The sequence below is a fragment of the Idiotropiscis lumnitzeri genome, chromosome 11 (assembly GCF_059441095.1).
Source record: "Idiotropiscis lumnitzeri isolate Australia: NSW breed Sydney's pygmy pipehorse chromosome 11, RoL_Ilum_1.0, whole genome shotgun sequence".
Classification (NCBI taxonomy): Eukaryota; Metazoa; Chordata; class Actinopteri; order Syngnathiformes; family Syngnathidae; genus Idiotropiscis; species Idiotropiscis lumnitzeri.
Window position 1 is genome coordinate 15,038,385 of NC_142401.1, and position 15,201 is coordinate 15,053,585.

General features: G+C 40.9%; 2 protein-coding genes across 2 annotated transcripts; one reads left to right on the forward strand and one right to left on the reverse strand.

Annotated features, from left to right (window-relative positions):
• The first annotated feature begins 946 nt into the window (after window positions 1-946).
• gnat1 (guanine nucleotide binding protein (G protein), alpha transducing activity polypeptide 1) lies at window positions 947-6,761 on the forward strand. Its single transcript, XM_088308460.1, has 9 exons — window positions 947-1,226; window positions 2,095-2,137; window positions 2,978-3,119; window positions 3,206-3,363; window positions 3,448-3,576; window positions 4,694-4,823; window positions 5,457-5,610; window positions 5,863-6,068; window positions 6,340-6,761. The coding sequence occupies exons 1-8, from the start codon at window positions 1,121-1,123 to the stop codon at window positions 6,051-6,053; spliced, it is 1,053 nt and encodes a 350-aa protein (XP_088164586.1). The 5' UTR covers window positions 947-1,120; the 3' UTR covers window positions 6,054-6,068; window positions 6,340-6,761.
• A 1,201-nt stretch (window positions 6,762-7,962) lies between these two features.
• On the reverse strand, window positions 7,963-14,634 carry edem1 (ER degradation enhancer, mannosidase alpha-like 1). Its single transcript, XM_088308459.1, has 12 exons — window positions 14,025-14,634; window positions 12,087-12,159; window positions 11,857-11,960; window positions 11,239-11,410; window positions 10,960-11,143; window positions 9,996-10,170; window positions 9,780-9,900; window positions 9,529-9,699; window positions 9,365-9,438; window positions 9,144-9,240; window positions 8,884-9,066; window positions 7,963-8,722 (listed from the first exon to the last, which is right to left on the reverse strand). Exons 1-12 carry the CDS (start codon window positions 14,468-14,470, stop codon window positions 8,633-8,635), a joined length of 1,890 nt encoding a protein of 629 aa, XP_088164585.1. The 5' UTR covers window positions 14,471-14,634; the 3' UTR covers window positions 7,963-8,632.
• Window positions 14,635-15,201: the final 567 nt, after the last annotated feature.

The following is a 15,201-nucleotide window of genomic DNA, read 5'->3' on the forward strand; positions in this document are numbered from 1 at the left end:
AATTGCAGCATTAAAATTAAAAATTAGGGTTTGAAGCGAGGTATAACGTTTCAAATGAGGGTCGGTTTAAAGAAGAGGTTAGGGTTTCAAATTAGGTACATTAGGGTATTAAAGTCTGGGTTAAAGTTTTAAATGACATTGTGGTTTTAAACAAGGGTTTCAAGTTGATTAGCATTTTCATATTATTGGTTAAAGCCAGGGTTGGGTTTTTAAATTAAGGTTTAAAGCAAGGGTAATTGTGTTAGTGTCTCAAAGTTCAAAGTCGGGGTTCCGAGCGAAAGTCAGGGCTTCAAGTTAGGCTCCCAAATTAAGGTATTAAGCAAAGGTTGGGGTTGCAGAAATTGGGCTGGAAGCCATGGTTAGGGTTTCAAATGAAACTTTCAACTCATGGTTAAGTTTTCGAAGAATGTATGGGGTTCCAAAGTAGGGTATCAATCAAAGGTAAAAGTTTCGGATTAATGTTTGAAGGTTAAGGTTTAAAACAAAGAATGGTTCAAAGCCATGGTTGGTGGTTAGAAATTAGGGCTTCAAGACAGAATAAGGGTTTAAAATTGGGATGGTATGCTGGGATGGGGTTTTAAATCATAATTTCAAACCAAGGTATAGGGTTTGAAATTAGTTTTTTATTAATTGGAGTTTGTGGTAGAGGTTAGGGCTTCCATGTCGGGTTTGAAGCCAGTGTTTGGCTTTCAGGATTCAAACCCAGAACTTCCGAAATGTGAGGCAGCCAGCTATCAGTTTTATCATTATGCTGGCCACATATGGACTCATGTGAGCGAGTGAGTGCAGCCTCATAGCAGATAAGCACTTGAGCTGATGCTGATCTTCCGCTGAGCGCAGCAAAGTCCCCCTCAAGGCTCTGCGTCTGGTTCACCTACGGAGCCGCAACTCCGCAACTCCCACTTTTCACCCTCAACCACTCCTGTCCTTGCTCCCCATTGGTCGACTTGCCCGTCAGGTGGGTCAAGAGGACGCCCGCAATCCTCTCCTAAGTCGGGAAGAAAAATACTCCCAAAGTTGTTTACCAGTGCCAAGTCAGACCACAGGGCCCATCCGCTTCTCAGTTGTTCTTCTGAAGGCTTTTGGCTTTGGCAGAGGGGCCCAAGGCGGGACCAGCAGCATGGGGGCGGGAGCGAGTGCCGAAGAGAAACGCTCAAGAGAGCTGGAGAAGAAGTTAAAGGAGGACGCCGACAAAGATGCCAGGACCGTCAAGCTGCTGCTGCTCGGTAAAGTCGACACGCGCTCGGTTTGGATGCACTGAAGGGACAAGTTGCAGTATTTGACACATGTTAGGATGATGAATGATTGAGTGAGTCATTTAAAAAAGCCAGGAATGAACAGACGCTTCACTGTGGGACAGGTGAACCGTATCAATTTTCTCAGCAAATCAGCAGACAGCTTATGATCGAAATCTATGATATTGCAATGTTATTATTAGATAATATGTATAGCCAGCAAATCGTGAACAAAAATGTTCATCAAAGATAAAAGTAAAATTGAAAAGGAATAATCAAATCAATCAAAAAAGTCATCATAAAATAATATTCTCTTGAAAAGTTATTCATTGGGTATTATTATTATGATTATTCTTATTAAAACATGTACAACAAAAAGAGAGTAAACACTGCTGGCCTTAACATTTATTACACTTATTTTCAAGCGTTTCAGTGAGGGGAAAACCCATTTCATTCATTATTCGTTTGCTGAAAACACCAAGTACCGAAAATAATTTTTTTACCTTAAAATATTAACATTTCCATTACTAATGAATAAAAATAATTAAATTGTTAATTATATATATATATATATATATATATATATATATATATATATATATATATATATCAGTCCTTTAACTTTAAACACTTGCATTGTATTATCAGTGCTCATCATAACGATGTAGGTCAGGGACACGAGCAGTAGGTTTTGTCCTGACATCAGCTTCAGAGCAGATTAGATGATCTATAAGAAGCATTAAGAGCCATCGGCATCCTCCATATGAATACTATGTGCTCATCATTATTCCCTTGTACAGTACTTTATTTAGCAATTTGTCTTGTGTTCTTTCTGACTAACTATGTTTGTTTCCTGTAGGTGCTGGCGAATCAGGAAAAAGCACAATTGTCAAACAGATGAAGTAAGAATTTCCATTTTTCCACATGGTGGAAATTAGTGATAGGAAAATGAAGCTTCAAGATGCTTCATGAAACAGTTGATTAACCATTTCTTTAACCGCATTCTTTAAACCAACGGTGTCATTTCGAGGATTTGAGAAATACGACAACAGGTTCATGAAGCATCTTGAAAAATGTATTTTCCATCACTAGTAGAAAACATCTTCAGACATTTGATAAGGTGGACCTTGACATGAGATCCCGAGAATAATTTGTTACAATTTGTTGCTGTTTCACAGTGAGAGGTTTTTCAGATGTTTTGGTTACTCAGCATCAAATCGTGGGTCTAATTTTTGAGGGGGGCATTCCTGAGTGAAAATCGGGCCCACTCTGACTTTAAGCAAAATATTTACAGCAAATATATGGCTTGTGACTCCATACACCAAAGCAATTCGCTCAAATGATTCCTATTTTGACGAAAGTATCCCAGACAGATGGGTGTCGCTAAATTGTCCAGCTTAATTTCCAACTCAATGAAATGTTGGCAGAGCTTTGCATGAAAGTTGGACCATTATTTTCATGATTCAACATGAGAAAAGCTCAGGAAAAATATATGGGGGAAAAAAATTGGGTGGACACAATTGGATTGGGTTTAACCTAACATGATGCATAGTTAAGGCTCCAGAACCATGCCCAAAATTGGACAAAAAGTTGACTGTTTTAGTTTGAAGGAATATTGTTTGCATGCTTCCAATAAACTTGGGGTAATTGCAAAGGAGTACCGAATGAAGTCACTGGTAAATTGTTTATTGGGCGACAGATACGAACTGTCCTCCTGCCCCTCCTTTGTTTTTAATCTGCAGAATTATCCATCAAGATGGCTACTCTCTTGAGGAGTGCCTGGAGTTCATCTCAATCATCTACAGCAACACCTTGCAGTCTATCATGGCAATCGTGAAAGCTATGACCACTTTCGGCATCAACTACGGCCACCCAGATCAGCAGGTAGTACAAAAGCAAGGAGTAGCACACCACGGTTGTGCTCCATAGTGTTGATCTTGCGTTCTTTTGTTGTTTTGTTTTTTTCGCAGGATGACGCCAGGAAACTAATGCATCTGGCGGATACCATCGAGGAGGGCACCATGCCTAAGGAGCTGTCGGACATAATCCTGCGCCTGTGGAAGGATTCAGGTATCCAAGCAAGCTTCGACCGGGCCTCTGAGTACCAGCTCAATGACTCGGCTGGATAGTAAGTACACCTCGTCTTAAAACTAAGATGAAAGTTGTTAAAAGGAAAAAAAACAGACAATCAGCTTCCTTCTCCATCTCTTAGCTACCTGAATGACTTGGAGCGACTAATCCAACCGGGTTATGTGCCCACTGAGCAGGACGTGCTGCGATCCAGGGTGAAAACCACCGGTATCATCGAGACCCAATTCTCCTTCAAAGATCTCAATTTCAGGTGAGAGGAAGGAGCATTTGAGAATGTCAAAAGGGAACTATAAACTATAAATAGTCTCGCAAGACTGCACTGGACTCAAATATTTTCTTGGGACTAGAACCTTCCCAGGTGACAAAAAAATAAATTGGTGCTAGAATTGTTGCCCTGGACTAGTACCTTCACTCAAGATGGAAACTTCTCTTGGGACTCAAACCTACTTTCTGTACTGCTACTTTCTTTTAATACTAGAACCTTCTCTGGGGTTGAGAATCTTCTCCCAAGACTAGAACCTTCACTTAAGACAATTACCTTGTCTGGAGAAAATTATTTGAAACGACCATTGTCAACTCAACTTCATTTATAGCAAACAGCTGCAGCTGTGACAAAGCACTTTACACAACACATTAACAATAATACAAACATAAACCAACAAAAATGTTTTTTCTCCATTCCTCTGAAGACTAGTAGAATCTTCTTCAAGGACTCAAACCTTTTCTGTCGGTTAAAACCTCCCAAGTATAGAACCCTCTCCCAGGACGAGTAGTACTTGTATTCTGGACTACAACCTTATCTCCTCTTTGGTCACTGTTTAACCCACTCTACCAACAGCGCCACAACCAACCAGGAAGAGCCGCTGTTGCCCTGTTGGTAGATGGAGATACCTGCAAGACTCCAGCTGGTCACCAGTTTTGTTATGCTTTTGCTGTTGGTCTTGCTCAACACAAAAATAGAACAAAACAATACTGTCTATGTTGTTTTGTTTTGTTTTGAGCAGGATTAGTCTGGGTACTAGAACCTTCTCTCAAGACTAGGACCTTCTCTCAGGATTTGAACCTTTTCTGGGGAATGGTACCATTTCTCAAGTTGAGGCACTTCTCTAAAGTCTAGAACCTTCTCTCAAGATTTGAAAATCCTCTAAGAACGAGAACCTTTTCTGTGACTAGTACCTTGTCTGGACTAGAACCTACACAGGCAACTACTAGAACCTTCTATCATGGAGACATCAACCTTCTCACAATACTAGGACAATACTGCCACATCCAATATGGCGGACGCAAGGACATTTGACAGCAGTGTACTGTAAATATTTATTGTCAGAAGTACTATTTTTTGATCTGGGTTCTGGGCTTCTGCGCAGGATGTTCGACGTGGGCGGTCAGAGGTCAGAAAGGAAGAAGTGGATCCACTGCTTCGAAGGGGTTACGTGCATCATCTTTATCGCTGCTTTGAGCGCCTACGACATGGTGCTGGTGGAGGATGACGAAGTGGTGAGAGCTTGGACATTGTGTGGATAAAGATACTGTTTTTAGCAAGATACATCACACACAATATCTCCAGTAAGAAACGGAAGTCTCCTGTTTCATACCAGAAGTTTGGCGCAAATCAGCCAGAAGGATCAGTTTGCCCTTGTAAATATTGGTTTGACTATATTGATTTGATAGTCAGACCAGTTTTGAGCATTTTCTCTTCTTGTGTGTCTTGTATGAGAGCACCCGGCAAGATATATGTAAACAATTTGATGAACATTGTTGGACTTTTTGTCTATAGGTCAGAATTTGAGTGTGACTTGTTGTTTGTCCATATTTGTCCTGTGATTGGCCATTGGAGTTACTCAGGGTGGTCCCCCACTTTGCACTCCAAAAGTCAGCTGGGCTCGCCATGACTCCAATCAGTTTTTCAAGTAGGGGTTAAGGTTTTACGATAGGTTACATTACGGGGATGGAAGAGAGATGGATGCCCTAAGCCCTATGGGTGATAGGCAGAACAGAATGTACCCCACTTCTCTTGCCAACAGTCAACTTGGCTAGGGACCAGCTCACCTGTGAGCCTAATATGATCAATGAATAGAACTAAATGCTAAAATTGAGCGATATTTCCATGGCAGTGTATTTTCTCGACAGAACCGAATGCATGAGAGCCTGCACCTGTTCAACAGCATTTGCAACCATCGCTACTTCGCCACCACCTCCATCGTCCTCTTCTTGAACAAGAAGGACGTGTTCGTGGAGAAGATCAAGAAGGCTCACCTCAGCATGTGCTTCCCCGACTATGACGGTATGGCCTTGGCAAAGTCAAAATGAATTATATGTAGATTTTTCAGGTAGCTGTGCTACGCCTTTTACTTTTGTTTTTAAGTATAATTTAGTCCGTACAGTTTCACCTAATTTAAATAAAAAAGTTGACTTATTATTGTACTTATACCAGTCTTTTGTTTTTCCACAAGTACCTGTACTTTTACTTAAGGACTCTATGTGAGTACATGTGATAACCTGCACTTATAGTTTGCTTCCATGTCACCTCCCTGAGGTCCCAACACCTACGAGGATGCCGGGAACTACATCAAAGTGCAGTTCCTGGATCTGAACATGCGCAGAGACATCAAGGAAATCTACTCACATATGACTTGCGCCACCGACACGGAGAATGTCAAGTTTGTGTTTGATGCCGTCACAGACATCATCATAAAAGAAAACCTGAAAGACTGCGGCCTCTTCTGAAGGATCTTCACACACGTGAGTCCAATCATGGTTTCATAGTGGGATTTGGGTAGAATTTAAAAGTGCTGTCTATATTTTTTTTGAAACAAGGGTTGTGATTTTACAAGATAAACTGAGGCCAAGTTTTGGGTTGCAGACCAGGTTAGGGCTTGAAATTGGGATTTGAAGTCAAGGTTAGGGTTTGTTCAAATTTGGGTTTACAGCAACGCGGATCGAAATTGGGGTTGGGGTCATATCTTCCACCTCTAACATATGATTTTCAGTCTTTTTTTTTTTTTTTTTGCAGAATCGTGTATTCATTCTGTGTGTACCCCGTCATCGACTGAGGACAACAAACCGCCTCCTCAAAACACATGTAAGAAGTCATACCTTTGACTTCAGTGGACTGAACAGAATCTACAAAGCATCAGAATTCCCTCCCATTGTTGTTTTTTTTTTTTTCATTTAAAATATTTTTAGAGGAGCTAACTTTCCCCGGGAGGCTATGCAAAGTGTAGCAGACATGCAAACAAGCGTTTCTCGCTGAGATGCACATACGCACTTCACCCTCTGCTAGACTAATGATGGCTTTGTATATCCATGTCATAGATATTTTTTTTATTGTAACCATTATAAATTCAAAAGAGAAAGTCTGCAACACAGATGAGTGCGAAACAGTCCCATTAATGTGTACAGCCGACTTCACTATTAAAGCTTCTGTAGAGAACAGACTATGTGTCCTTCATTATTATTAGTATTATTAGTATTATTTATTTATTTTGAGAATGAAGAAATTACAAAAGAAATGTTGGAATTGCTGTTAATCCTTCTCCTGACACATGAATGGTCTTTAGAGGAGGATCCGTGGTGGTGGGTGCGGCCAATAAGCAAGTACAGGTAATTGTCTGGGACCCCCAAAAGATGGACAAGAGGAAGCATTGACCGATGTTTAAGGTAAATAAAAGCTTTTGAAAATCCATCTAAGTGACCTCTTTCTTTGCAAATGTCCCATGTTAAAACGTAGGGACCTGCGGCTAACAAAACAAAGTGTCTGGTTTATGTACAGATAGTTTTTGTCTGGCAAAATTTAGTTGTTGAGGCTTTTAATCAAGTGCGCTCTGTAGTCCGAAAATTACTGTCATTTCAAACCAAGATTTGAAGCCCAAGTCCGATTTTTTGGTTAAAGTTTTCAGGGTGAGTTAGAGCTTTAAATCAGGGCTTTGAGACATTGGAGAATAGAGGAGCTATATTTGTATTCCCCGGCTCTCAGCAGGACCATAGCAGCGCTTTTTTGGATGTATTTAAGCTTCTGGAATGACTGGCCATGTATCTCGATGAAAGAGACCGTTAAGGTCGTCCAACCTTGAGAAAATTAAGGTAGCAGTTGTTCTGCTGTGGGTGTGATGGAGTGGGATGGAGTCTTGAGATACTGCGGAAGTGGTAAAATGAAATTTTATATGAATTTTGATGCTTCTGTGGGGGTCGAACCAGACAACTAGGTTTGTTGCTGAGCAGAAGAGGGGAAATGACCAGTTCGTCGAAGTTAACAATGTCTCTAAACAATTACACCTTTTGACCTTTATTCTCAAGGGTTTGTTAGGATTTCAAAGTTTAAAACCAAAAGTCGGGAGTCCAAATAAGAGTTTCATGTTCGGGGCTTCAAATTAGGGTTTCAGGTTTCAGAAAAGGTTTTCTAGCCTGAGTTTTTTTCATTTTAGGGTTTGTAGCCGAGAGAAGGCTTTCAAATGTGGTTTTAAAGTCTGGGTTAGGGTTAAAAGGATGTGTTTCAAGTCTGGGTTAGTGTGTTAAATTGGGATTTGAAGCCAATCTCCACATTTCGGGTTTAAGTTTCAGCCTTCAAATCATCTCCGCGTATTTACACAATCCAAATGTCGACTCCCCAAAAGAACATACACACACTCTATTGTGCTCCGGTTCCTGTGCACCAAGTTTAATTGGCAAATAAACATATAAATGGGCCACTTAAAAAGAAAAAAAAGAACACATTACAGCCATTAAGGCAATAACTAAGACATTATTTTGCGAGATTGTTCATTATTAGTTTTTCCTTAAACCCTGAGACAATTGTAGCAGGTATGAGGTTATTACAATACTCCCCATAAAGCTGGGGAAAAAAGCATGTGAGAAAATGTTCACATAAAAATCTATGGCTTGAATTAGTTGTAAACATCTGTACAAAGACTCCTGCGGAATAACACAAAAATGACTGAAGGCACTTTTAAAACAGTGGTCAAAATTGCAATGCTTGCATTTGATTCTATACATTACAGCCAAGAAATGAAAAAGCAAAAATTGGCAACAAAAGCAGGCACAAATTAAAACGGAGATACAGCCCTTGTGGCAAAGTACAAACAGGCACTGAATGATTCTTGATGTGTTAGAAGAGGTCTGTTTTTTTTTTGTATATATCCTAATACACACACGTGCACACGTGAACTCACACATACGCATACACAGACACTTTATAAACATTCCAAAAGTGACTGACAGATCTCAACTTGGGGAAAAGGTTGAAGTCTTGTTCCATCGGAAAGCTCTCCAATCACGTGGCAGGCTTAGTGCACACAAGTAAACGGGACTCACAGCAGCCCTACCATTTGATCGATCTGCCTCATGTAGACGCTCTTCAGGGGCAGGGTGTAGCGCCGCGCCTCGGGGATGCGGATGCACTGCGCGGGAGGAGGACCAAGAGAAAATTAGGGCTGATTAGGGTTCGGAACTTTTGATCCAAATTGATTTTGCATTCTGCAAAAGCTAAGTGTTATGAGCTAATTGTCATCGTTCAGAATGTGACCGTACTAAAAACAACAACCATGATGCCGATCCTTACGTTGCTGGTGTTCTGAGAGGGCTGCTCAATTGTGGTCGTCTGCAACAGCGCGTCGTCTTCACGCAGACACTTGCTGCTCCATCGTTTCTCCCGGAAGCGCTTGTCGACGGGCATTAGGTGACCCTCAGTGGTGAAGATGTACTTGTTACCCGATTTGTGAAGCGGGTTGTCCTCATCAAACAGCTGTTGTTAAACAACAACAACAAAAAAAATCAGAAAATGGAGTTTTAAATTGTGGAATTGTCAGATACAGCTCGTACCAGGAAAAGGTATTTGCAGGTTTCGCTGAGGAAGAAACTCTCCATGCGATCCTCTTTGGATTTGTGCACAACATGATGGAGGGTAGCGTAGCCGCATCTGCAAAATCACACAAAATTATTACAGAGACAATTAAAGAGTGGGGCAGTACAGTACTGCAATACAATACAATACAACTTTATTTAATTTCACAACAACTGGCGCTGTAACAAACATCACGCACCTGACTTTGGTATTTTTTTCAAGGCTCTGAAGAATGTCCATTCCAACGTGTAAATAGAAAGGATTTTTGGTCGCCTGCACAGGCAAATAAACAATAATGACAAATAAAAGTAGATGAAATCTAAAAGAGGATTTTTTTTTTCATTTTATTGCAATTACAATCACCTGGTACAGCAGATAGGTGGACTCCACCAGTTCAGGTCTGAGCGGGTAAAAAAGGACATCGGGGGCCTGCCGTTGCCAGTTGTATCTCTCTGGCAAAGCTCCGAAGCGCTTCCAGATAGCGTAGTAAAAAGCATGGAGGCAAATGGCGTTTTCCACGTCACCATTTAGCACCTAAAAAAAGTCAGTAGAGCCAAGAATGTTTATTTTGGACTTGTATGACAAAGCGCTAGCATGTGTGTGCACATGCTGACCTGCAGCCCGGGAAAGAAGGCCTGAAGGGAGTCGATCCAGGTGTTCATGATCTTGCCGCTCATCATGTTGACATTGACGTAGATGGGCGGGTCGCCTTCTCCTTCGTTGCATGACTCTCGCCTATGCGAATGCAAAGAAAGCGCTTGTCATATAGCTAACCAGGAAAATGACAGGACAAGACAGCTTCAACCATGTAGTAGACGAGGGTGGCTCACCCTCGTCTCAGGTGGTTCTGGATGCTCGCGTAAGCGGCTTGGAACATGGCGTAGTCCTCCTCCTCACCAAACAGGATGTACGACTTGAACAGATACTCGTAGAAGGAATCCATACCGGCACCCAGACCGCTCTGCTTCCCCACCCAATGGCCCGTTTGGATATTGACGATGTTACCTGATCAGGCAAATTCATGAGATTGCAACAAGCCATTATGTGTAACTCCAAAATCTCAAGTACTAGAAAACATAATTGCCTCTTAAGACATCTCAGGGATTCTTAGGGCCATTCCATTTTCAAACATTTTTTACTGTGAATATACTTCCAATGTATCCACACAAAATATAAATTTTTAAAATGATATAAAGGAAAACTTCAAGGAAGCTACAATTATTTTTGGCGTTTATTTTATAGCCATACAGAAAAAGCATGATTTAAATTAGGTCTGCACAACATGTAAAAAAAATATTGTCACAGTGATAATGGGACACGTAGGGCAGAATGCAAAACATATTTGTATAAATTAATCTGGAATTGTATGTTCTAATCTAACTGACCAATCAGATGCAACCTTAAAAGTGTATCACCGGAGAAGAGTATCTAGGCGCATGACAAACACTAAAGAATGAAATTAGATAAGAGTAAATTCATACATTTACGTGTGAATTTTTTTTTTCTTTCATTAGATCTTAAAGATATAATCTCTTTAGGCACGTTAAATATCGCAATATCAACAATATAGCAATATGCAACACCCATATTTTCCAACGTCGTGCAGCCTTACTATACGTTAGAATTAGAATGATATAATATGTATATGATATAATTTTCATCATTCCTGCAAAAAAGATGATAAATTGTATTCCATTCCATTTTATTGAACACATCCCCTAAAACGGGACACCTGGAACCCGGTAGGGTTATTTGAAATACCTCAAAAAACATTTGACGAAAGCTGTTCTGTACCTAGCAGACCCGTTTCGTTGTTCCTCAGCTTCCAGAGGGCTTTTACAGCTCGTCGAGCCACAGCCTCAAAGGTAGAATCTCCTGACAAGCGGCTCAGAATTCCAAACTCCACCAGCAGAGATCCAGCTCCCGCAGTACACGTCTCGTTAATACTGCCGGACGGGACTCCGGTTTTTAGATTCACCTGGACACCCCCCCCCAAAAAAAAAGGGGAAAAAAAGTCAATTCATGAGAATTAAGGATGCGTGAATGTGAGAAAATGAGACGTGTTGAACTCACCCTGGGGTAGGGGATACCTGTGCTGGTGTTCTCAAAAGCCGGCAGCAAGCGCAAGGCCAGGTCGTGTGCCAAGTGCAGCAGCTGGTTGTCATAGCCCTCAAAGCTCACCCTTCCAAATGGATGCTTGGCGTCCGTGAGAAGAATGTGAGCCGAGATGAGGCTGCCTAAAATCCTTTATAAAACAATAATTAACATTCAAGGCGATATATTCTGCTTTTTTTCCACAATCACGTTTATTTTGTTCACAATTGTTCAACACAGCAATTGAAAATGCACAGGTGGCTGCGTCCATGCCTAACCTCTTGTGGGAGGATTACGATATTTTCAAACTATTAAATTAGCTCACAGCGATAACCTGCTGTTGTGATTACGGTAATTAAAAAGTACACTTTCCGCAATATAGCCTCTTGAAAAATGGTTGACAATCATGTTTGCAAAGTAATCGCTCATTCATAGTACAGTACGCATACATTTACTAAAAACTATGTTGTGTTGCAGATTGCCATAACTGGATCAATAAATGCTGCAGCAAATTTTAACTACAGTGTATGAACGTACAGCTGAGGTATTCGTGAAAAAGAATGTGTATTATTTTGCTTGTAGTTTTGCATTGGGTACCTGATGTTGGCCTCAAAAACCTGAACCGTTGAGTCCTTGTCAAAAGATACGGTGTCCAAAACCAGCTGGATGGCCCGCCGAAACTCTGTGACATTTCCAAGCACCTGAGGAGAGGAACTATGAATGAGATCTTGTGCTGAATGGCATCGATCAAATTCCCAAGAAAACAACAAAACACTCCAGACAATTCTGCCGGGTTTCTGTAGCGATAGAACACATGAATGACATACCAGTAGGGTGTCTAAGGCATCAATGAGCGTTAGCGAGTAGTTTCCCAGAACGTCATTGATGTTGATGTTAGAGCTGCAATTCAAGGCAAAATAGTCATCAAATATCATTGACAAAGAATGTATGGATTTGACAAGTGAAATGTACATTTGAATTGCGGGTGAGCGGGAGCTATCCTAGCTTGACTTTGGCAACAGAAGAGAGCGAGCATGCATGTTTTTGGAATCCGCGAAAAAGTAACTAATTAAAGTATCATTTGTTCGGAATTCAGTTGGCTAATAAAAACTATGTAAAAAGTTGCAAAATGTATGCAATGAACCAGATTAATTCCAAAGGAGTTACTGTGGCGACAAAAGAAGCCAAGTCCATGGACTACGATTATTTTATGAATGTCTTTACTGCCAACCACAATAATCGCATAATACTGCTGTTGCAAAATACTATGCAATGCCATTTCCTTAATTCTAAATACTCAACTCAACTGTATTTATAAAGAGCTTTAAGAGAACTATAATGAGCATTCAGGACATCATTTGACGGATATAGTTGCAAGACCCACCATTATTTGGAGGTATTTTGTAAGCCAGCACGTTATGTTACAGTAGACCATGTGAAACAAACGCCACACACAACATTGTAAATTTCGAGAGGTCCTGTCTGAAACCACGCAATTAAAAAAATATTTATCTGTTGAATTTGAGCCACGCACGCATGCACACAGTTGTTTGTAAACTCATAATGTACATACATATGTAAAGGGATGAAGGAATAGATTAAAGGAGTAGGAATGTATAGGATCATACTTTCTACCTCCTCTTTTTCGAACATGTATAGTATGCATGGTCATTCATGCACTTGTATTCTCAAAAGTATGCCAAAAAAAAATAAAATAAGAGGATGCACTGATGTGACAGCCTTTAGGGGTGTGGGGGATTAAGGTATTAGTGACTCTCTATAGCAAATGTTTAATATTTTCTTTAGTGCAATTTTATCAAATATATTTTATTTATTGTTCAAAATGTTAAAGCTCAATGTTCAATACTCTTGAAAATAAAAAGTTCTTAAAAAGGATAGAATGAATTTAAGATGCTCTATCTTTCTATGACAATATCAGCAGTTTAAAAAAAACACCATCAACTATATTGTTGATATGATAGTTTTGGGGAAAACATAACCGGTCTAGAAACTGTTATCTGGACACGCTGAACTGAGTGACTTACACCCATAAGATAAAGAGTGGAAAAAGCTGCGCAACATAAGGTGATAACAGTTGACTTCTTGAATGTAAAGTTAAGGCCCAATGTGTTTTCAAAAGTCCTAACCAACACAGAGACACAGAGCACTTCAAGCACCAATACTTTTGAGTAAGTTAGCAGTCTTGTGGAATTGTGTTCCAAATCATTAACTTAATGATGACCAAAATGTTTATGACTCCAAATTGCTGTTGAATGTGATGCAGTGTTGAATTTGAGTGTGGGTACACCACAGAAAAAGGTTGGGTGCACCCGTACAAAAAGTTAGTCTGGAGCTCTTGTATGAGTAAGCAGGTAATTTATTACCAAATATTTCGTTGATTACTGTTTTACATTCTCTTTCGTTGGTTTCACTTTTGCTTTATTTCTTTTTTATGCTTGTTTGAACCCCCACCCCACATACCGCCAAACACGTAATTGTACTTAGAAGGATAGTTATGCATAATTAACAAAAAACTTGTGAATCTTCTACTTACTAAGCTTGTGTTTACTATTCTATGGGGGAATAATTTAATACATTGAAGGTGTGCTTGGTTATTCCATTTTGCCAAAATTAAAAACAATACGAATACATAATATGTAGGGCCCTTTATTATTCCCTAATTTTATGGATGCCTATTAGAACGACACACTTTAAAAGAACGGTGGACAGTTTCTCTGGCTTCGCCACAGGTAATGACAACTCACGGGTTGTTTACGTCAGGACCCCTGCCCACGCAGTCAATTGGGTTGAGCTCGTCTTTGGGGAAGGCATATTTCATGTAGTTGTCATAACCGAAGTAGAACATTTCTCTGGCCTTCTCCTTCATGGTAGCTTTCAGAGTGCCCGGGAAGGAGCTATATCTTCGGACGTAATCGTCCTTATTGCCGTCGAAGAAGCTCAGGTAGGACCGCTTCGCAGGCTCCCCAGCCACCTTGGAACAGGTCCCGGTGGTCTCCTCATGTTTGTAGCCGCTTATCCGCTCGGACCACGAGTCGCCACCTTTCGTCTCACCGGTAGAGGACTCTTCCTCGCCGCCGCCGTCCGAGTGGCTAGTACCCAAGCTAACGTACGCTCCGAGTCCGAAGGCGAGCCACAAGCTGACAGACAGTCTCAGAACGACCAGACCGACTACTAACGACCGCCATTGCATCTTTACTCGGGCTCGCTGTTAAAACGCATAATTTATGTTCGTACACCAGCGTGGAGTAAAACCAAAGCGATGTCTGCGCCTCGACATTTAATGCAACAGCTTGGTGAAGTGTCACCGATTCGCACGCTTCCTGTCAACAAACCAACCCCTCCCAAGATCCGTGCCTGTCATTGGGCTTCATAATGTGACGTCAAATACTTTCGTTCAATGATTTGCCCCAAAAGATTTCCATAAAGTGGTTGGTGTTTCGCGACGCTGCAGACGCCTCTAACATGCGAGCCAATAGGAAACAGCTTGATGCGTGACATCTATGAAACACGTGGCGCTTCATTTACATCCGGGGATTCCCGCAATTTGTGAGCCTTGGTTTGGGGTCGGCCTCATAATTTGCAAAAATACAGATTTGGAAGAGATGGGCACTCTACCCTATTTTCCCGTTACGTTCTCCCGTCCGTCATCGTCCCTTCGTCATTATTCATAGTCGTCCTGTGTCCTAGTCTGTCCGTCCTACATCCTTACCGTTACTTTATTACACCAGTCCATCCACCCAACCCGCTCCCCAAAAATGAAATAAATAAAAAAGAACTCAGTGCATCTCAGAGAGGTTAGTGACTCAGGTTTGTTTTATAATTCAAAAATATTATTTAAAGGTCATTACCCAGCAAATTTTGTTTTCACATCCACTTCCTGCAATATCCGGACTACAAAACACACCTGATTAAAAGCCACGA

What these genes read in the sequence shown, in the direction of transcription:
- gnat1 (XM_088308460.1), top strand. Translation starts at nt 1,121, where the DNA reads ATGGGGGCGGGAGCGAGTGCCGAAGAGAAACGCTCAAGAGAGCTGGAG. An exon ending in CGTCAAGCTGCTGCTGCTCG is followed by an intron (nt 1,227 to 2,094) that starts GTAAAGTCGACA and finishes TGTTTCCTGTAG; the next exon opens with GTGCTGGCGAATCAGGAAAA. An exon ending in ACAATTGTCAAACAGATGAA is followed by an intron (nt 2,138 to 2,977) that starts GTAAGAATTTCC and finishes TTTAATCTGCAG; the next exon opens with AATTATCCATCAAGATGGCT.
- edem1 (XM_088308459.1), bottom strand. Translation starts at nt 14,470, where the DNA reads ATGCAATGGCGGTCGTTAGTAGTCGGTCTGGTCGTTCTGAGACTGTCT. An exon ending in GGTCCTGACGTAAACAACCC is followed by an intron (nt 12,160 to 14,024) that starts GTGAGTTGTCAT and finishes CTTGAATTGCAG; the next exon opens with CTCTAACATCAACATCAATG. An exon ending in ATGCCTTAGACACCCTACTG is followed by an intron (nt 11,961 to 12,086) that starts GTATGTCATTCA and finishes TCCTCTCCTCAG; the next exon opens with GTGCTTGGAAATGTCACAGA.